Below are 23,039 nucleotides of genomic sequence, written 5' to 3' on the forward strand. Positions count from 1 at the left end.
TTTCTATAGTACAACCTGCTGAAACTAACTGGAAGTAGCTGAAACCAACTCACTTTTGCTCTGATAAAACCCACAGAGTGCACAGACCCCAATGTTTCCTACAATACAACCTGATGGACCAAACAGGAGGCAACTGAAACTAACTCACTTGTGCTCTGCTGAAACCAAGCAATTATTATTTGCACTTTATCAACATACCTGACAAGTTTTCATGGTGAACTAAACTGCCATGGTACTATTATGGTTAGTAGAGATAACCTTTTACCTCTCAGTATAGAGCTTGCTGTCAGTTATTTAACTGACGATCACAAAGTGATAATAATAAACAAAATACACAAACGAATAAACAATTTTACTGAAGTAATATGTCCATGTGTCTATCTCAGGGGCAAAACACAATTTGACTTGCCTAGCAATTGTGGCAGTATTTATGCTGCATAAGCGAGTGGGCTAGACCTTAACAGTGATTTTCCAAACTGTCCAATCACATTACTCTGCTGTCCGCTAACTTTGAAAAATGTTGCTTTGCTAAATGTTGCTTTGCTTTGCAAAACTTTGCACTTTGTTTCCAATTATGCAACAAACAAAAATTGTTGTGCTCTAATGAGCCATCATGGTGCAATAAACTAGGCTCTGACAGAAAACCGGCAAAAAATTACATACTAAAATATGGAACAGTACTCTTAAGTAATAGCAAGACATATATTGAGGACGAAAAGTAATAAATACAGAATCTCTTCGTGAGAGAAAGTACAGTAGATGCTCTTATAATGTATATTTCCTATGACATGAATTCCACATTTCGTAAAGAATTTATGCAAATTTTGTGCTTTGTACTGTGTAAAAGATTCTATATAACGTAAAATGAGAAGTCGGTATAAGTTTTTAAATTTGATTTAAATAACGCGCATTGTATATAGTCACTCACCAGTTTCTTAAGTAACCAGAAAAGAGGAAGCTCTTCAATACACCGAGGTATATATACATGTACATACGCATGTCGTCCGAAAGTCGAGAGAGTATCGACATCTTATTGATCTATTGTAGGCATGGCCCAAAACTAATCTGGAATGTTTACCTCAAATACTTCCTAGACTGGGGCGTATGAAAGATACTTGCGTGTACAACAGCTCATCTCGCGGTTGGCTTTAAAATGTCGTTTTTTCTCCTGCTGCACTTGAGAGAGAGAAACCGAGATACAGGGTTATTTCCATTATACATATTAATACCATGGCAGTCTAGTTTGCAGTGGGAAACCGACAGGTGTGTCGGTATAGCACAGATAACAAGTAGCTGCGCAATTTTTCGGTGTAGGTGTTACAGTGTCGTTTTACTAATCTGAATGTGACCAGTCGGCCTATTGTCAAAAGCTATCGTTTATCATAACCTTGAACCTTTTTGACAGATATTCGGACAAACAGTTGGACACCACTCTTATTTTAGTAAAGTTATATTTTTGCTCTACTTTATTTCAGACATGTAAAACATTTTTATTGTTTTTCTTTTGCAAAGTAGACATTGTTGTCTAGAATAAAAATAACTTTAGGTATATGGACCTTAAAGGTGTGCGTTATCCATAACGCATTGTAAAATTATTACAATCATGAACCTTGAACCGAGTGAATGTGATAAAAAAGGAGAAGAGTTGTCGCTACAAACCAATAATACTACAATTATGGCACAGTTATAAAATTAAAAATATTACCTTTTTGTTCTGTGTGACAAACTAGTCATGCACATAGCTGAGTAAGGTGAAAATTGAGGGCCTTGCTACTCCAAGCATTAAAGGTTGACTTGCAATAAAATTCACATTACTGTTATTTGGTATCAAAAGATTCACCATGTCTTACTCTGATATGTTGTAGGTGCAAAAGACATGGGAATGTGATTACAAGCTCTTTAAAGCTAAAAAACGAACAGTTAATCGCAGCCACATAGACCGCCGTAGTTTGGATTCGCTTTCCAAAACGGCTCAAATATGACGTAGTTGTTACAGGATGGTTTCTGTTTACACTTTCATGCAACCTCATTTGTCGAAATATTTTCACAAATATACTTCACACATTCAATAAAACCATGTCTATTGTTTTTACGCGTCTGTTTTATCGTCACTGTAATGTTGTCACTTTTAGCACTGATATCTTATAACTTACCGTAAAAAATCGTTAAACTTTTTAACCTTACCTCGAAGGAGTATATATCATTGTCTGATAATCATGATGAGCCTGTTGGTTACCTGTGATAATCGAAAAGAGCTGCAAAAATTATTTGCGAAGTATTGGGTCACGTGATCAGATTACGACTTGACGATTGAATAATGCCGAAAGAAAACTGTAAAGTAGCGAGCATCTATATTTGATGTGGGGTCTTCGGTAAAACCCGAAGCGTTTGTCATAAACTAGTGCTACGATAAGTTTTACATTAAGCTTTTTATTGGCCTTTCAATTCACGTGAGAACGTACGTGACAAGACGATCACCAAACTGGAATGACTACGTCAAATAAATAGACAGAATCCAATCTACGGCGGCTTTTCGTTTTTGAGCTTTTAAGAGCTTGTAATCACCTTTCCACATATTTTTCACCTACAACACAACAGAGTAAGACATGGTGAATCTTTTCATATCAAATAACGGTAATGTGAATTTTGTTGCAAGTCAACCTTTAATTTAAGTCAAGCATCTGCGGTTTTGTTATTCCCGTAGCGTTTGTCCGTTGTTTTGCAATACTTTTCACTATGGGTTGAAAGAAAAGTTAGTTCTGTATGACATTTATAATTGTAAGTTGTGTTGTAATTTTTTAAATTTGCAACATGGTTTTCTGAGGAAACATTTTAGTAGTTACATTAATGTTTTAGCAACTAAGTTTTGTCATACCAGCTAGCTTATTGTATATATTACCATTAACTATCAACTATTGTGGTAATTAGCTTGCTGCCTAGTTTAAAATAACTATTACTATGCAAAGCTAAGCTTTTTTAAATTCATATTGGGCAATGTTCAGATTAAAGAATTTGTTAGTAGCATGTTTTCTATCTAGAATCAACCAACTTCAGGTCATTTTCTTGTAATCGGCTGAATTGTACATGCATAGTTGGCTAACTTGAAAAACAACCAAAGTCTCAGCAAGTCAGATGAATAAAGAATATAAATAAGTGATCATTTGCTTATTGTTATATTAATATAATGTGAGTCTGAGTCTTTTAATGCTGCAGCCAATCTTAGTATTTTTACGAAGTAAAGATCTTTTGTGTGTAAAACATTTTCGTGGTTAATTCATGCATGCACCGATAATGTTTATTGGAACAAGCGTAAGATTTAACCTCGAACGGAGAACTTCACTCACATCTCTACAGTATTTTTCTTTTTCAAAGTCTTTAAAATATCAATATTATCAGAAATGATCAAAGGAAGATTAAGTGAAGATACTCATTTTTCTACTTCAGCAATAATTCAGCTTTTTTCATCAGGATAACTGAGAAATTTAGCTATAAGTTTTTCGCATTCATTCTATATGCAAGGGTCAATTGCCATCAATTCATTAGTAAATTGCTCTCAGCAATAATGTGCGATTCTTTATACCCATATGTCATCGAATGACTGGTTGATGCCTAGCTGTTTTTTGAGTTGTGGAGTTGTGGCCAAATATGCCTGTACATTTTAGCTAGTCACAAAAAAAATGAGCTTCCAATGACCAGAATTTTAGTGGTTCTACCTAAAACATTGCATAACAACATGGTCCTTATAGACAGCCTCACATGAACATGACCCAATGGTAGTGGCCCAATAGTTAGTGGTGTTAGTATTAAATACACTGTGAAACCTTTATTCAAATGTCATGGCGCCCTAATTTTTAACCCCTCCCCTAAAGTGGTGCTCTATTAGAGATGACGTTCAAGTAAAGGGTGGCGTTGTATTTTTCAAACACCTCGTCAGCATATTGAGAAAATAAATTTAACCTTTCTACGAGCGAATTGAATGTCCCCTATATTTTGCACTTTTCTTTCAGACGGAGCGACATTAACCCTTTTGGATTCAAGAAAATTGTTAACTTGCCTTCAACTTGTCATAGAAGTTTAAATAAATATGCACAGGAAAGCTGATGCATGTCTCTACCAGTTGATATCTGTTGCATGCAACTAACCTCCGATGATCTTATAGCTTGCGTTGCAATTTGTTGGAGCTTCCAAGTTTTTTTAATTTCATTCTAAATTTGAAGGCATACTGTCAATTTATAATTATAGTTAACAAGGTTGCATACAAGCTCATTGCACTCATTGGTATGTTTGCTACACTTTGCAGCCAAAACTGGCTTTTTGTGTGCAATAGAAGAAGAGTCGATCCATTGTAAGTCAAGTTCAGATTACTGCAATGATGATATAAAGTAATATGCTATAAATCTGCAAATTCATAAGTTATATGATAATACGCTGTCAAATGCTACAAATATTTATTCAAGAACAAGTAACATAAATAAACCATATTTATAATACAAAAATTAAACAAAATCAACATTACAAAACGAAAATATTAGTGTCGTTTACTCAGCCAGTTACATTCTGATTGTTGCCTTCATTTGAAACCATTTCATATTCTTCTGGCTGCTCAATACCCTCAACAGTGAATTCTGACCTCAAATCCTATTCTGCACAGCTAAGCTAGTCAATATTAGCGAGCAAACAATTTTTTAGTAGATCAAAGTTTTACTCAATGCACTTCAGAATATACATTGCTCATGCAAATAAAGAAAAACCGTGTGCAGTCAAATTAGCCTCAAAGTTTTAGCTTTAAATTACATAGTAACACAGATTCCACTGTAAATATGAAAATTTTTTCACATAAGTTGAAGTATTAAGACCGCGTTAAACAAGGAACTATTATTAGCTTGATACAGTTACTAATTATTTCTATGGTGTTGCATTCAAAATTTTTATGGAAAATTTGTAAAAAGTTGGAAAACAAACTTTGATACGAACAGAGATAACGAACGAATTAATAGTTATTGATGTAATCGAGTCATTATTGGTATGGTTTTGTGGACACTTTTATTGATCACTTGCTATTATCACTCGATATGAGTTCGTAAAGATCAAAAATGTCCAGTAGTGGCGTTCAAATAGAAGGGGCGTTCAACTCAAGATGGCATTCAAATACAGGTTTTACCGTAATCACACAACTATACATAATTACTGTTAAGACTGAAGAATCGCCAGAGGAGAAATGTGGTGGGTTATGGAATGCTAGTACGTACTAACATCAACCTTGCAACATAAATTCTGTAAAACTCTTTGTTAGTGTCAGACAAAATGTAAGCTTATATTTTTGAATTTTGTGCAAATCTATATTTATTATGATGCTGTTAATATAATTTGCATTGTTTCAGCTTTCATTTCTAATAATTTTATGATAAAACTTTATTTTGAATGTCTCAGGGGAACATTTATAGTTTAGTACATACAAGTCAAACTGCTTTTTGTTAGTGCATTTTCCAAATAATGTAAAAAGATTATGCTATACTTTTACTTCATACTATATAATACTATATATAGAATAAAATATAACATGCGTTAAGTCGGGGCAACTTCTCAAATTCGCTTTGAATGGTACGATATCTTGTTACACTTGTGAGAAAAAAAATGACGTTTTGTTTAGTATGGTATCTATTATAAAAACAACTTACCTGGCATTTTAGTTTATCGTAATACATTGTCAGATGTGTCAACGAAATAGAGAATAAGTAGCTGCGTAATTGTTCATAAATACTCAGAGGGAATTGATTAGTGCAGGTGTTACAGCGTCGGTCTACCAATCTAAATGCCGTGAGTTGGAGTATCATTGAAAAATATTTTTTCTTCACCTTGACCCCTTGATAGAGATAAATGACAAACGGGTAGACACGGCTTTTTTATAGTAAGAAATATTTCTGCTTTACATTGTTGTAGACATATAAAATATTTGTTACTAATTTTATTCAGAATAGGCTTGCTGTCTAACAAAATAAACAAATTGTAAATGGACGTCGAAGATGTGTGTTTTTCTTCAACTTATTATAAAATTACCACAACCATAGTCTATAAAACCTTGAAACTGATCAGAAAAAAAGAAAAAAGTTTTCGATTCAAACTAATAATACTGCGGTTACGCTACATCCAACAAATTAAGAAGTTACACTAGTTTTTTTCTTTTCGCATGGACAAAGGGGTGAGTTTGAAAAGATTTTAAAACGGATTAGGCTAGTTACATGTATTTTACTGTCTGTATAACGTAAATTCCGTATAACATAAACAGTGCTGAAATGGATTATTTACGTTATAGGAGCACATACTGTATATATATACAGTCAAACATGGATAACTTGCCCTCGGATAGCTCGAACACATGGTTAACTCGAACGGTTTTTTCGGTCCGTTCCCACGTAATGATAAATTGCTTTAGATAACTCGACCTCAACTCTGTTAACTCGAACAGTTTTTTGCCCAACACCTACCGAGACGGTTGTTATCGCTTTAGAAAATCACTTTATCCCCAACCCATAGAGGTAAACCTCAACTTTTCGTAATTCATAGGCGTCATTATTACTACCACCGGCAAAATATTTTTGTCAACGACTTTTCTAAAGGTTTGGTGAAATTTGATTTGACCGAACATCCGCTTAGCGATGGCCCTTCGGAAGCAAGGAAAAGTGAGGTAACTTTCGCATAAACTTCAAGAAAAATCGGCAAAATTGATCTTGGTTGAAACGCTCAAAAGAAAAGGATGTATTTTCTTCTGAGCATTTCAACAACGATCGAGTTTTGCCAATTTTAATCTAAAAACGTCCTGGCAATAACATCACCTCAAACAACAAACCAATCTCAAGTCATAGAAAAGTCTCTATACTTTTTGATAAAAAAGTTTTAAACTTTACGTTACAAACAATTAATTTGAAACAAGCCATTTATGCTTTTGACTTATATTATAGTTTGTATATGTACATGTATCTACTAATAAATAAATAAATACATGGACTTGTGACAGTGCTCTGATAACTTGAACGCTCTGATAACTCGAACACTTTCGCTCGGTCCCGTGAAGTTCGAGTTATCCATGTTTGACTGTATATATATATACAGTACGTGATGTATACGTGTATGTACGTATACGGGCTTTGTACGTGTGTATATATATATATATATATATATACAGTACGTGCTATGTATATATATACGTATATGTATCAAACAAACTTCATACATGTCAGTGTGAAAGCGTTAGTCGCAGCATCAACACTTGTAAACTCACTGGATATTTATAAAGCATGGTTTCAGTCTTATGTTAGGTATACTTGCAAAATCCACTTAACGAACCTATTTCACATGTCAACTACGTTTGTCAATTTTTGTGAATAATTGAAGAATTATCCATCCTTCTCATCTTTGGCGTTAAAAACAAGTACCTATATGTTTTAAGGCTTCATTATAATGAAGCTAATTAAAACTTGAAATATTAATATGAAAGTATTCATAGTCTGTTTTTATTTTGACGCTAATTCACTCAGCTATTTTATTGCAGCCTTTTACTACCTTCACAAACACCGGCAATCTAATAAAGAAGTAGGTGCAGTTTCAGTTTACATTTCAGGGGAGCCAGTGTTAACTGGTGCCATAACTGAACAGAGTGCTTTAGCAAATTTTCATCTTTGCTTTGTGAATATAAAAAAGCATTGCCTTTTTAGCTGCTTTGCCAGTTCAATGACTAAACATGAACTCACAAGATCACATTTATCAAAGTTAGTTTTAGGATATCTGCATTGTCATATCGCAAAAATATTTGTGTAGTTCATTGTGAATTGTTAGTTATGGGAGGATATCGGAAGTGAGCTCATGTGACCTTTAGAAAAAGTTTTTATGTTGAAAGCATGAACTACTCATTATTCTGTTGTGGAAGCTATGGGTAGCCAAAGGCACTCCAGTGTGTTGACTCAGAACTTGTTGGCACTAATAGATTTGTCACAAATACACAGTTCAATGTTATTTTTATGATGCAAAGTCATGCGCCTTTACCCGCTAAATAAAAACTTTTCATTATTAATTATACCTTTACTGGGCAATCAAAATAGTTCTAGCATGTGTGATACATTTGATATAATATCAAGAATTAATCAAATAAAAAATATGTATGAAATTTATTGGGTCAATTTGCCATCTTTGCTTTTAAAGTTCAAGTGCGCCTTTACCCGCTAAATAAAAACTTTTTATTATTGATTATACCTTTAATGGGCAATCAAAATAGTTCTAGCATGGGTAATACATTTGATATAATATCAAGAATTAATCAAATAAAAAATATGTATGAAATTTATTGGGTCAATTTGCCATCTTTGCTTTTAAAGTTCAAGTAATACCGCTGTATATAAATAGCAAGTCATGCAAATTATTAAAAATAAACCCTCTACACGCACTGATAAGTAAAACGGGGATTACAATGTTTTCCATATTCATATACATGTACAATTATTGTTTTTAGGGAGGCTACAGTCTACCAGCAGCATGACTGACAAAATATTCGTTGGAATTCTGTTAGCTGTTATATATAGTCTGGTATCAACCGAAGGTCAGCAAACGCTCTCATTCTTACTATTTTAGTATGATCGAATGTGGTTTACTCGCGCGATGATTAATCATACATGTTGGTATTGGTAAATGTGTTTGCTTTATTTGTCTGTTTTACATTCTTTGTTTTGACATCTAGAAATTATGGTACTGCATCGAAGAATTTAATATTTTTCGGAAAATATTTGTGTTTTTTAAGGTTTTGTTTTGAGTCACTCAAAGATGCCTTAATAGTAAATAAACCACACATTCCTGCTCTCTTCGCTCGTGTTAGTTTTTGCTGTAGCCTTTGCTCCCATTTTTAAAATTTAAATATATACATGTAAACTAATAACATCCCAGACTCTTTTAACTAAGCAGTGTAGTAGAATCATATCATCCGCTAAAGCGAAACTATGGCAAGTACAGTCTAGTGTATTGAATAGCATGCCTTTCTGCTGAACTGGTGGGTCCAAGTTCAAATTCAGTGCTCAGTGGTCTTTTGTAGGCTAGGTTTAAATCACATTAACTGGACAACAGATGACTGAAAGACAGACACTGAGATTTATATATACGTAGATTATTATGTCAACTAACTACTTTCTATCGTTAACAGAGATTTTTATCAATCTTTCTTACAGATGGTGCTTGTATTACAAACAAGGAAGAAATTTACAAGAGTCAGTATTTGGAATATAGCCGAACCCAAATGGATGACATAACAAGGGGATTGTTCCGTAAGTGTTGTAGATGTATATAGCCAGTTGCCATAGCATTGGAAGGTATAATCTATTATCCGTATAAGTTAATTTTAGTAAAGTTGCTCTATCTTCGATTTGCTCATATCATGATCTTTCTGATCTTAAAAAAGTTGCTAATTGTTTTCAATTATGGTACTCAATTTGGTCAAAATAAAGATTTCATGTTATCCTCTATTTTTTATAAAAAGTGAACCTTAAAAGACACTTGGATAGTCATCAGCTAATTATAAAGATAAAATTGATCGGTAAATATTTAATATGTTTTGGGAATTTTGTAGTCGTACCTTTGAATTTTATTTTCACAATTGCTTTGGGATGAAGGTCAAAAAATATGCAATTTATTACTGTAAACTAGGGTAGATTTTATACGAACAATTATTTTAAAAAAGAATGCGAATCGAGTCAAAAAGTGAACCATGTTTTCATACTTCATATGAATACATAATCCTCAAAAATAAAATTTATTCTTTAAAAAGAATTAAAACTACTAACAAATAATTTTCTGCGTATTATGCATTGAAAAGATTAGGCTTTACATAATCATTTAAAAAATGATACAAGGTTTCAATATTATAATTTTATTTATTGGTTAGAAATGTTTCTTTTTAATTTGTATAATTATAAATGTGTTGCGAACTAAATTTTGTAATAGCCTTATTTTCGGAAGTCAACTACATGAATATTGTGTTTTTTAAGATTTTTTTAGGTTTGTTAAACGATAGAGTACAATACTGGAGAATTATTCAAAGTGCTGTTATTATTAGTTTATATATGCAAACTTATAAATCTAAAGCTATTTCCTCAGTTTTCCAATATCTTGAAGTTCTCATAATTTAAGAGTTTGAAATTCTATTAACAGTCTCGTTTATAAACCATAAAGGTTTACTATTAACTTTAATAAAAGTTAGTATTACATTGTTTCATGGTTCTATATAAATGTTTTATATACGGTTCAACAAAAATGTCAAGTTTTTTAAAATTAGATTACTTAGGTTATCCAATCAAGCCATATTTGGCAAAGATGGTGGAGGGAGACAAGTCACAGCTTCGGGTATAATTACTATTTAAGTTAATAGGGACTTGCAATTAACAGTTGAGTAGATGTGCATTATATAAATGGTTGCTTAGTTACAATCATTTATATATTTTGTTGAGGCAGCTCATTTGTTTTAGGTTTTGATATGTACTCCGGTCTGTGTCACAAATCTATACCTATAGATCGTAATTGCAAGCACTTGTACAAAATATTATTGTGAAATTGATTTTTGTTTACAACAAAAAATTTGATAAGTTTTGAATGATTTGAAATGAGACACAAATGCACATTCGACCTATCGGCAGTCTAGATGGTAATGAATTTGTATTTGAAACATTAGCATGATGATGCGTTCATGTTACAGTATTTGTTTACATTTGCCAAAATAAATTATCTACATCTTTTAGAAGTTTTGCATTGGTCATTGAGCAGTTTTAGGTATAATGTAGAATGAAGATGCCTGGAATACTGCTCGACCATTGTGTAGACAACTTTTGCCTCACCCAATGACCTCTTAAAATTGATAAAAGGAAAAGCGACCCTAAAAATGCATAAAAAATGTTACGTTTGGATACGGCTTAATATTTGTGTCACTTTAAAAACGAGGACAATTGCTCTAGGCGTTCAACATCTCTATGTATTCAACTGCTTCAAGGTATGCAATTGCTCTAGGCTGCTTCAATATTTCTTGACACCATTTCACATTTGAGTTTTTATTTTTAAGAAATGTTTTGTAACGTATCCTCATCCATCTCACACGGAGCAAAAAGAATTCTTGCGGTGGCTCTACTGAACCGCCTGGTTTTGGCCTTGGAAAGATTTTTACATTGCTTAGTTTTTTGCATGTTCACTTTTTGTGTGAGACTTTTTATCTGTGAGAACATAACTCTGCCTAACAGATACTTATTGAAATTGCTCCAAGCTGTCTATTAGTTTTTTTATGATTTTCAGATCAAAGGAATGATTGGTTAGTTAGACAGAAACCTGTCAGGGTGGCTGCTACCAGTCAATATATCACTAACTGTTCACAACAGAGCCCGACGCCAATAAGTAAATACACTTCTCATGTTTGGGTAAGTGCATGAGTGTAAGTGCTGCATGATCTGAGGTGAGCTTTTTAAAATGTAAGTTGTAGTGAACTCTGATTATTTTAAGAAATAGTTTATGTATTGTTTTATTATCGTGTATTGGAAAATAAAGCAGATGCAGCTTATATGCATGCTATCAGATTCAACGAACAGTTTGGTCACAACTTTTTCAACATACAGTATGAAGTTTAAGCAAATATTGTCTCAACATATCAAGTAATTTCAAGCGTCGTTAGTAAAAGTAATATCAAAATAAAATGTACAAATATTAAAACTGTAAAGTGTAATTTAGAATAAGTTATGCCCAGCATTTTAATCACTCCGGACCTACATGTACTCGCTGTTGAACATACGCTTCCTTTCACCCCTCTCAAAGGTAACATTAACAACCTCTTTTTATTGTTTATCACTTTTTTAATATAGTTTTTATATATAATGTGAGATTTTACATTTAATCTCCTATATAGTTTTAGATAATGTATTCATTTGAATGCTACATATGACTACTTGAGGCATTTATCATTGTTTTTGGGTTCTAGAAATAATATAAACAACTGCATGTGCTACCCGGGTAATAAAAAAGTCGTTAGTCAGAAAATTGATTTGTATTTAACATATAACAACATTTGTCATTCTAACTTTTGAACTACATATTATGAGAAAAATGTTTTGTGTAATTGAAATAAATTGAGAGAGAAAATAAAAACAACTAAAGGTTTTCAAACTTTGTCAGACAACTTTTAAACTTAATATCATGAGGAAAATGTTTCATGCGGGTCAAATAAATTTAAAAAAATAAAACCGCTATAAAAAGGTCTGTTGTAAATGTGAAATAATTAGCAAGTAATAGCTAAATTAAGTTGGTTTTGCTACGATTACAATAAAAGATGATTCGGTAATAATACAATTAATACGAACTGAGAAAACAAAATAAAAATCTTGAATAAGTAGAATTAATAATAACAATTCTTGCATAGAAGTGTGTGTGTGTATAAAAAAGGTTATTGGTCCACCAGAAGCTATCCATCAAAATTTTGAATACGACGATACGGAGATGATATAATTGTCCGTGTGAAAAGAATTAGCCTTGACCCCAGATATAGTAATCGAACCTTACGGAAAATATTTCTTAACAGGGGCATTGCAGCGCGTGGCTGCATTGGTAAAATAATCAGCTTGCGCTATAGCTATAGACGGAATGACAGACAGAGAGATCCACACACGTGCTTTGAGAAATATAAATATAGAAGAACACTCCATACATTGAGGAGTACTCACTTTAACGTATGACGGTTTTGGCGCACAGAGCTAATATCGTATGTGGACATTACCTTCGTATGTGGATTGTATGAGAAATGAGTGTATTATCCCTCTTGTCGCCCTTCTGGCCTAAGTCATTTGATGACCACCTACTAAGGATAGTGCAAGTGGTGCAATACATAAAATGCTGACTGACTCATCAGCATTTGACTTTTGTTAAATACATATACTAGGTGAATGCCCAGCGTTTCACGGGGTAATGAAACGGTCACCTAATGAATTTGAGTAACCTAAGCTAGTCTAAATCTTTACAATAATAAAGAGCTAGCCAGTTTGTGCTTATTAGTGTGCTTATAATCATTACGTGCGTGTCATGATCTCTCATGCAATCATGTTCTTCAAGCGTGCTAATAGTAACCAATTTCCGCAAATGCTTCAAGCTTGCGTCTAAACCGGTGTAATAAGTATGTACACATTTATTCATTGGTATGGCCAATTAGATGCATGGTTGAATGGATAGTATACCTGTCTCTAGAACTGGAGGTTCCGAGTTCAATGTCAGTGCGAAGCAGATTTTTGTTCCTAAAACTTTAGTGCTATAACTGAAAATACTGACAACAAATTACAAATGACAAACACTGAGTTTTATATATATAGATGTAGACAAAGGTTTGTGACGTATTCAGTTTAACATTGAAAATTGTTTACAAGATGAACACTATACCCTACAGAGTGAAATTATTCGGGCAGTTAAATTTCGCAAAAATTGTCTTTTCAAGCATATTCGCCGACTAAATTATTCGCGGATGAACACATTCGCGAATAAACTAATCCGTGAAAGCAGCTAGCAATAGAGTAAAACCTTCACGTGCGTATACCACGTGTTTAGGTTTCTGTTTAGCTAAGAATTTTATGTCGAACATGCTAAGCTATAAATTTTTGGCTTCATTCACAGGTTTTCATGATCCAACAACTTGTGATAAGTTATGAGGAGATTTTTTTCGATGATGATGCCGTACCGAATTGCGAATAACTTGTGACAACCTTGAAAAATTTTGTAAAAAAGTGTGATGCATTAGCAATGGGCTTAGCTCAAAGCCCCGGCAAAGATTTTAAAAGAGTTTGGAACTCGGCTATGTTTACTAACTCTGAATAGCAGCTAGTTTTTAGTTTGAGGTAGTAGTTATTCTCTTTTGTGTTAAAAATAAACTAATTATATGCGGATTTTAATAATTTGCAAATTTGACTGTTCGCGAACTCGCGAATTATTAAATCCATCAAATATTTTCATCTTCTAAGAGTCTAGGGTATAGATCATTTCAGTTATTGTAAACTCCCAAGAACAAGTTACATCATTTCTCAAGTTCTCCATTCTTTAAATAGTTAATGATTGCCACACTAGAGTTTTTTGTTTGCTGGTTATTTCAATGAATCAATTAAGCATACCTAGCAAAGGAACTTCTCTTTTAGCTAAAATTCCAAAACATTTTTTAATGTTGATTTGTTTTAATCTGCTCCATAACAAGCCTATATTTCTTGAAAATTTTATCGCATTTTGAAGTATTCCACCATAAAATTACCATTTCAAATAAGGAAAACAGTAAATTTTGTTTTAAAATTAATTCACTAGTTTAAAGGAATGGTGCCATATTTTAGAGTTTTTTAATTCAAGAATAAATTAACCCTAACTTCATTACGAATAAAAAAAAGGGGGGGAACTACAGGAATACATGGGCTATTTGGTAGCCGTTACTTTATAAGCATATAATCTCCTACTGACTTGTAGAAATGGGCTACTGGTGATATCCTATGGCCAGCTGAGTTTCTGGACGGAGACATGGATAATGAAATGACAAAACATAAGATGGAAATGGTTGAAGAGGCTGGTGAGCATATAATTAACCATTAAACTGTATTCTTACAGTCACCTGGGCTACACTCATGGCTAATAAAAGGATGTTTGTACTAGCATATGTACTGATGGAAGGGACTTTTATACAACTACCGTAAACCTTTAATTGAACGCCATGGCGCTCTATTTTTTAACCCTTTTATAGTGATGTTCAAATAGAGGCTGGCGGTGTATTTTTCAAATGGCTCGCCAGAATTTTCGGAAGATAAATTTAGCCCTATTACAGGGTTTACGGGATCGAATGTCGCCTATATTTTGCCTTCTTTTTCTGGTAGAGTATTATTAATCCTTTTGGATGCAATAAATCTGCTAACTTACCTCCAACTTGTCAAAGATCAATCAATAAATATGCATCGACAAACCAAGAAATATCTCCACCAGTTGATATCTATTGCTTGCAATTGACCTGCCATGATATTATAGCCTGTGTCCTTCTTTGCAATTTGTTGGCATTCTCAATTTTTATTTCATTCTGAATTTGAAGACATATTTTCATTTTATATTTATATTTAAAAATGTTGCATAAAAACTCATTGCACTCATTGATATGTTATCTACAGTTTGCAGCCAAAACTAGCTTTTTCCGTGCAATAGAAGTGGAGTTATGAGCATCGATCGATTGTAAGTCATATTATGATAGCTGCAAGGATGCTATTAAATAACATGCTATAAATGTGCACATTTATAAGTTATATATTGATAATCTATCAAATGATACAAATATATATCCACGAACAAGTGGCATAAACTAACCGTATTTATATTACATGCAGAAACAAAAATTAACGTTTGTAAAACAAAAGTATTTCGATCGCTTGCTCGGATAGCTGCGTTATGATTGTTGCTTTCGTATGGAATGAACATCTTCTTGATGTTCAATACCTTCCACCATATCTTCTGACCTCAACTCTATTTCTGCTCTGCTTAATTAGTCGATATTAGCGTCCAAACAATTTTTTGGCAGAGCAAAACTTTTACGCGCAGCATTCAGCACAATTGCAATGTGTACAAGTATGCTAATTTCAACGTAACCTTTGGACCAAAACCTGCAATCCGTTTCTATATGCATGTTCTTCGAAGTATTGAGACCGCGGTAACCGAGGAACTACTATTAGCCTAAAACAGTTAGTAATTATTTCTATGGCTTTGTTTTTAAAGTTCACCTACCATAGAAAATTAAACCATTTTTTTACATAGTTATATGTACTTCGAAGTATCAAGACCGCGTTAAACAAGGAACTACTATTAGCTTGAAAACCTCTATTGATTATTTCTATGGTGTTGTCTTCAAAGTTTTAATGAACAAATCTTTGAAGTTGGACAACAAGAGAATTGATTGCTATTGATGGAAACGATTAATGATTAATGCGAGTTTGTAGAAACTTTTCTACTGACGACTTGATAATGTTGGTTCATAAAGATCAAAGATAGTCAAAGTGGTGGTCAAATGGAGGTAGCGTTCAAATAGTGGGTGGCGCTCTATTTTTCAATCCTTCTCGTGTAGTGGCGGCCAAGTAGAGGTGGTGTTCAAATAGAGGTTTTATGGTATAAGGAGAATTATAATTAGTGCCTAGTGTTTGCTGTTCATCTGTGGGCAAGAATTTGGTAAGATCAGAATAACCTATTATAAAGAACATTCACAACTCACAGCCTACACGCTCCTTCATAGGGCTAAAAATGTTCTTTTTTCTAAGGAATGATTTACAAATATGAGGCAAATGTGGCGTTTGAAATTAAAGTCTATGTGCAAATTGCAAATGGTACTGATAGTTTACATGCAACTTAGTGTTATCTTTCTGTGATCTTCAATATTGCCGTAAGTTTGATTCACGAAGCTAATAATGTCTTTTTGCTTGCTTCAGACTTTTGTTCATTAGGCCGTTTAAAGATGTGATTGCGTCAAATTTTAGTTGATTTCAAAAAAAGCATGTTTTTGGTCTATCAGTTGATATGTTATTTGTTGTGTTAGGACCCTAAAATTATTTTAATGTGACCGCCGTTATATTAAGGAGTTCTGCTTTCCTTAGATTTGTTGTCATAACTGGTGCACGTAATCTGGTTATTTCCTTCTCAGTTGCAGGCTTCTATATTGATCCTTCAAAGTCTTTCATTGTTTTTTTGGCTCACTGACTGCAGATGCTAGCAGAAAATTTAATTTTTTTACAAATTGTAAGTTGTGTGAGAGATTATATTAAAATATGAAAAGATAACAAAAATTAAACAGTATAAAAGAATAAAACCGGGCATGTTAAATCAAAAAGATTTTTTATACTTCTGTTTAATTTTCTTAATTTTTAGCATTATACTAGACAAAAAGTTAGCGATTTACCATTGCCATGTTTGCCATGCTTGAATATTCAACAATCTGCTTAGTTTTTAAATTTCACAAGTATTTTCCAAGTCAGTATTGGTTAAATTGTACAAAAGTGGTAGTTCTTTTGCCCTTTCAATACATCTGTCGATATTTGCCATTTTTGGTTAAAGTATATTTGACTAGATTTTTATAGCTTAATAGATGCTTATAGAGTCTCATGCTAGTATTTGACTGCTAAAACTAGATTGTTGGGTTGTGCTACCCATTTCCCTCTATAATAGATAGATACCTGGAAGCCATCCACTCAATATTGACAGCATCAGCTTACAAAAGCATGCAAGCCTAGGAAATAGAGCGCATGAGCTACTACGTCACAGACAAATCTCGTACGATATACCGTAAAACCTCTACTTGAACGCCATGGCGTTCTATGTTTTAACCCTTCCCTAATAGTCGCCTGTCGCGGTCAAATAAAGGTGGCGTTCAAATAAAAACTGGCATTGTATTTTTTAAATAGCTCATCAGATTTTAGGAATATGAATTTAACCCTTAACAGGCGAAGCGAATATCGTCTATATTTTGTAATTTCCTTTCGGGTGGAGCGACATTGCCCTGTGGAGCGACTGTGGCCCTGTACTTTCTGCAATTTGTTGGTGCTTTCAATTTTTTGATTTTATTTTAATTTTGAAGATCTATATTCATCCCACGACCAAACACGAGCGAAGCGATTAGTTGGGAGATTTATGATAAATGCACATGTGCATACAACTCCCGAAAATTATTCATTAACGGCCGTCGCAAACCCTTGTACTGAAATCTCATCAACAAATTTAATCATTTTTGTGTAGAGTCGTTTAAATATATTAACGATACAAAACACATATAAACCTTTTTAAATATGATACCAAGTCTTTGAAAGGATACTGCAAAACCCTAAAACTAACCCATCTGATCGGATTATGCATAAATAGACAGATTAATTCGGCCTTAAATCGAAATAAAAAAATTACAAGCCTATTGTAATTAAAGTTAATACCGGCATATGAAACGCTGATAAAGCCGTGCGACAGAGAGTAGAAATATTAAGTCGCCAGCATTTTACGAGAAAAACGTAGAAATTTCACCAGTCTATAGCATTGTTTAATTGCCGAAGGTTTGTGTAATTAACGTAGACTGTTTGAGGCGTAGACCGATTTACAGGTACAAAAATGTGGTACACAGTTTATCAGTCTACGTATTTTGTCCAATTACCGAAGGTTTTTTAAATTATCTAGAACATTAACCAGATTTCTTTACATTTTATCTAAAAGCTAGGGCCGAACTTCAATGCCCCTTTGTGACAATAATTTTTGTGATCCCGATCGTCAGAATGTACAATCGACGGCTAGTTGATGCTAACAATTTAGATGAGTATTTCCACTTAGAATCGGAGTCAGCTGCCTCAGATCATCGTGAAAGCGATGATGAGGATTGTTATAATAGAGGAATTTTGGAAATACAGCTGCTTATGCAATGTGGCTGCTAACGATAATGAAAGTAATAACGATCATCCTAATGAATTAAATCAAATTACAGAGAGTAACGATCAGCCTATCATTGCTGATAACATTCCCATTCTAGCTGTTGACATCAAACTAATAAGTGGATGCAAATGTAGGAAATTCTGCGCTAGTTTTATGTCATCTGAACAAATAAACCTCATTAGAACTGTGTATCAATGGTTACCGAAGGAAACATTGGATACGGTTGTGTTGAGACAAATTGCCACTAACATAACAAGCAAACCCCTTCAATGTGCTACAATAAATCTTTGCAGTGCACTCTGTGCTACGCTCTGTGGGTGTTAAACTACATAAAAAGAGCTCTAGATTGAATGGTAACTTGATGAGTCGGGTTGATATTTCCGCATCCTGATGCTCTATGTGGTCACCTTTCATTGACCTTAACATGACCTTATGTATAGGCGGACAATTCTGAATACACTTCCAACACTTTAATAAGTCGTTGGATTGTCATTATATGCAGTCATAGCAATATAGCTGGATGAGAAGTGCCCAGTTTGAAACATGCCCTTTTAATGAAAATCTTCAGCATGGTGAGCTTTTAGCGACATATATTGTTGACCTTACCATGACCTTTGGTAGGTCAACCGTCAATCGGATGTGAATAAAATGCAACCATCATTTTTTTCATGGCTTTAATGTGTAGAATGTCAGGTTCCATCAATATAGGTTGAGATTAAGTGGTCGGTTGCTATGGCAATTTGATTTGTAAACAAATACCATGATTTACAATTCATGAATCGTCAACTTTGTCCTGCTTAAACTTAAAACAACATGTTTAATTCATTGCGAGACCTTCTCTACTGAATCTTGCATAACCTGAGAATATATAATCCGATTTATAAAATTTGAACTGCATTAAAATCCTCAGAATTTGCTGATTTTAAAGCTTTAAATAACTCAAAAATGTAGTTTTAGCACGATTGTACATTCTGACTGACTGGGTTACATTTCTTTATTTCTCTCCAGTTTGCAGAAAACTTCCAGACGCGTGAATGCTAATGATTGATTTTGGTTACATATCGCTGTATGTTCGAACAGTTTATCAGCCTTTTTTTTCAATTACCGAAGGTTTTTTAAATTATCTAGAACATTAGTCAGATTTCTTTACATCTTATCTAAAAGCTAGTGCGGAACTACAATGCCCCTTTATGACAAGAATATTTCTTTTTTTCACTCCAGTTTGCGGAAAACTTCCAGACGGATGAATGCTAATGCTTGCTTTCTGTTACATATCGCTGTCAATACCATTCTACATTCACAACACAACCAACTTTCAAACTGTAATTACACGGCAGCTTGCCGTTTTACTTTTAATATTGCATTTCAGATATAATAAACATATTTCTTTATTGCTGTTGTAAGTTAAATTACGTACAAAAGGTTTGGTCTACAGCTTGAATTAATATTTATTTTATTGTTGTTAAACATAGGTTTGAGATAGTAGATTAGGTCTGATTTTTATACAACCTTTTGTTTTGCATAATTGACCTTTTGAATTTCATTTCAAAACAACTCGACAACTACCGTGAACATACAACCTCCCAGAACACCACGTCGTCGCATTGGCCATCCACATGTCTCCCAATTATTACGAAGGAGGAGGAGAAATAGAAGGTCCTCACAGCAACCATCAACATCAAATGCTAATGTTCAACAACTTGCTACTCAAAATAATAACAACAACTCATCTAATTCAGAGAATTCTTTAGTAGATGTTGTAGTCGAAGCCTACAACATCTAACTAAAGAATTCTACTTTTGTAGAATTCTTACCTTTTGTAACTACTTTTTCAACAAGCAGCAGTACCATTTCTTTTTTCCATTATTACTTTGGTCGTGGGCTGTATGACAGGGGAATTTCTAGTTTTATAGCTAAATTTAACATTTGTTTGTAGCCAAAACTAGCTTATCATGAGCACTGGAAGAGGAGTTATTAGCTTCGATTCAGTGTAAGCCGAAAAGATGCCATCAAATAATATGTTATAAATTGGCAAATTTATAAGTTATTTAATAATAATCTATCAAATGCTGCAAATATATATATTCAAGAACAAGTGACATAAACTAACCATACTTATATTAAATGCAGAAACAAAAATTAACCTTTCTAAAACAAAAATATTTGCATCATTTGCTCAGCCAGTTGTGTTCTGATTGTTGCTTTCGTATGGGACCATTTCATCATCTTTTAGCTGTTCAAGACCTTCCAGTGTCTGCTGACCTGAACTCCTCTTCTGCTCTGCTAAACAAAGGCCTCTCAGGTTCTTGGTTTGGTTTGTTCTCTCTACAACTCGATGAGTGGTGACTGCCAACTCCTATAATACTCATATGACCAATGTGCTTAGTGATTAATCTTTTCTATTGCTTCATAGAACCCAACAAACCTTTCAAAGCATTGAAAATGTTGACAGTGTTAAAGAAAGCAACAATGTTAGTGCTATCGTGCAAGGCTTACTTTAATCTTATTGGATAGTCCCTAGCCAATAAGATTTTGCATATTAAACTTGACACAATTAAGCAAATGAATTTTTAAAGTTACTCCGTTCTACAGATGGTGAGTAGGACAATTTTGATAAAAACTACAAGTTATTAACCAATGAAAATCCTTATAAATGTATTTGCGAAATATTGACTAGTGATATTGGCTTTTATTACATCACATAGTTCTCATTGAATCATAATAGCATAACCCTTAAATGGATAGATAAATTTCACACTGGCACCTTTAGTAGTCAATATTGAATCAGTTGAAAATTTTATGTGGTTGATATTTTCCAACTAGCGACATGATGCACAGCCTTTTTATTTGTATTGTTAGTGAAGTATGTGAATATTTTAATCAGATGATTCTCTAGAACTATGGTATCAGGCGTGTCTCCTCATAGGTTCACCAAGGAGAAAAGATGACGGTGCTATACGACAAGCCTTGTTTGCTCTTCATCTCATACTGGTTACTACGAAAGAGGAAAAGACTTGAAAATTTTATTGTTATAGACAATGATTCGCAAAATTTGTGTCCTGTTTATGGAACAGCCATCTAAATTCGCAAAAAATGGATTTGGTGAGCAAGTCTCACCAATCTCTCTATCATTGCTTTTTCTATATTATTTTAAGGTTTGTGCAAAGCTAATTTTTTATGTTTTCTCCATAGACTACATGTACACCCACAATACCCTTTGCGGAGGTTGGAAGCCACAGCGAATGCTTGAGAGTGCAACACGCTCCTTACAGATCGTACCCGTCAGGTGTGATGGAGAAGAGCTGGAATCTGCTTGCGATGCCATTCCTCAGCAAAGCTGTACAAATATGTGTCTTATTTAGACAAGTTTGTAGTTTCAGTCTATACTATAGTATACATATATACTATAGTATACATATAGCGTTCTATGCTATCTGTATTGAGGGTTTTGTCACTTAAATAGCTCAAGTTTGCTCATTCGACTATGAGCGCATAAACTTTACACCAAGTTGCCACTTTTATTCATTTACTTTCAAACGTATATTATGATTCCCTTTCTGTGTTCACTTTAAGGAAGCCTGATGGTTTTTAATTCAAATAATTACAGAGCTCCACACTTTCCGAGTGATGTAAAATTAGAATTCAATTTTAATTCACTATAAAGGGGTGCTGTGTGAGAGGATTTATCAGTGAAGATTGTTGATCAGTAGAAGTTAGTTGTTTGAATTATAAACGCAATATTACATATTGAAATCGACGATTTAAATTTGAGATTTGAAAGTCTCACAATTATTAGTAAATAGAGTTTCTAACTGTGCATTATGAATTTAAGTAAGTTGAGGATGATCGTCATTAAGACTCTGAGGCCTGAGCTCGAGATAATTTGAGGAAATGTTCGCCTACCTGATCCTGCACCCTAGTAAACTCGGGTTCATAGTTTTGCTTTGTTTTTCCGTACTTTCGGTTTATGAGAGGTTACGGAATTTTGGGCATTTTGCGTGGTACACGTTTTCAGAATAATTCCAAATTTCAAGTCGACTGAAATGTTAATACATAATATATCGATGAGATACCAAGGGCACTTCTAACGGCCAAGAAATAAAAAATGGCTGCCGACTGAACATGAGTTTCTTCCATACTATTAGTCTTTGAGAATTCCGAAGGCACTTCTAACCAACACAAGAAATGAAAAATGGCTGCCGTCAGAACATTAGTTTCTAATGATGTGCTGATTGAAATTCTTAATAAGGAATATAAAAAAAGCAAAGCTAGAAAGCTTCTCCACTTTTGTTAGCCGAAGCTTCTCAATAAGGCAAGTGGTTTCACAAATGTTTAAGTAGATATACAAAAAATGTGATTCACTATCCAGCCACATCTAGCCACAAGAAAATGGTACTGCACATCATACTGCACATCAAAATCACATCATGAAATATCACTAATTTTATTGTTCATTGTCATCACATTATGTACGGTAGCAGACAAATTGCGCTCTTTAGTTCAGCATATTAAATAACGAAATACGCATATTGATAGCTGCAATGTAAAAAAAAGAAGACAAGCTTAAATTTATATAA

General features: G+C 33.6%; 1 protein-coding gene across 1 annotated transcript; it reads left to right on the top strand.

Annotated features, from left to right (window-relative positions):
• The first annotated feature begins 8,508 nt into the window (after positions 1 to 8,508).
• LOC137385520 (uncharacterized) lies at positions 8,509 to 22,011 on the top strand. The gene is made up of 5 exons (XM_068071994.1): positions 8,509 to 8,590; positions 9,210 to 9,305; positions 11,317 to 11,438; positions 14,500 to 14,599; positions 21,655 to 22,011. The coding sequence occupies exons 1-5, from the start codon at positions 8,527 to 8,529 to the stop codon at positions 21,822 to 21,824; spliced, it is 552 nt and encodes a 183-aa protein (XP_067928095.1). The 5' UTR covers positions 8,509 to 8,526; the 3' UTR covers positions 21,825 to 22,011.
• Positions 22,012 to 23,039: the final 1,028 nt, after the last annotated feature.

This window comes from Watersipora subatra, chromosome 1, assembly GCF_963576615.1.
Source record: "Watersipora subatra chromosome 1, tzWatSuba1.1, whole genome shotgun sequence".
Lineage (NCBI taxonomy): Eukaryota > Metazoa > Bryozoa > Gymnolaemata > Cheilostomatida > Watersiporidae > Watersipora > Watersipora subatra.

What these genes read in the sequence shown, in the direction of transcription:
- LOC137385520 (XM_068071994.1), top strand. Translation starts at nt 8,527, where the DNA reads ATGACTGACAAAATATTCGTTGGAATTCTGTTAGCTGTTATATATAGT. An exon ending in CATAACAAGGGGATTGTTCC is followed by an intron (nt 9,306 to 11,316) that starts GTAAGTGTTGTA and finishes TATGATTTTCAG; the next exon opens with ATCAAAGGAATGATTGGTTA. An exon ending in AATACACTTCTCATGTTTGG is followed by an intron (nt 11,439 to 14,499) that starts GTAAGTGCATGA and finishes ACTGACTTGTAG; the next exon opens with AAATGGGCTACTGGTGATAT.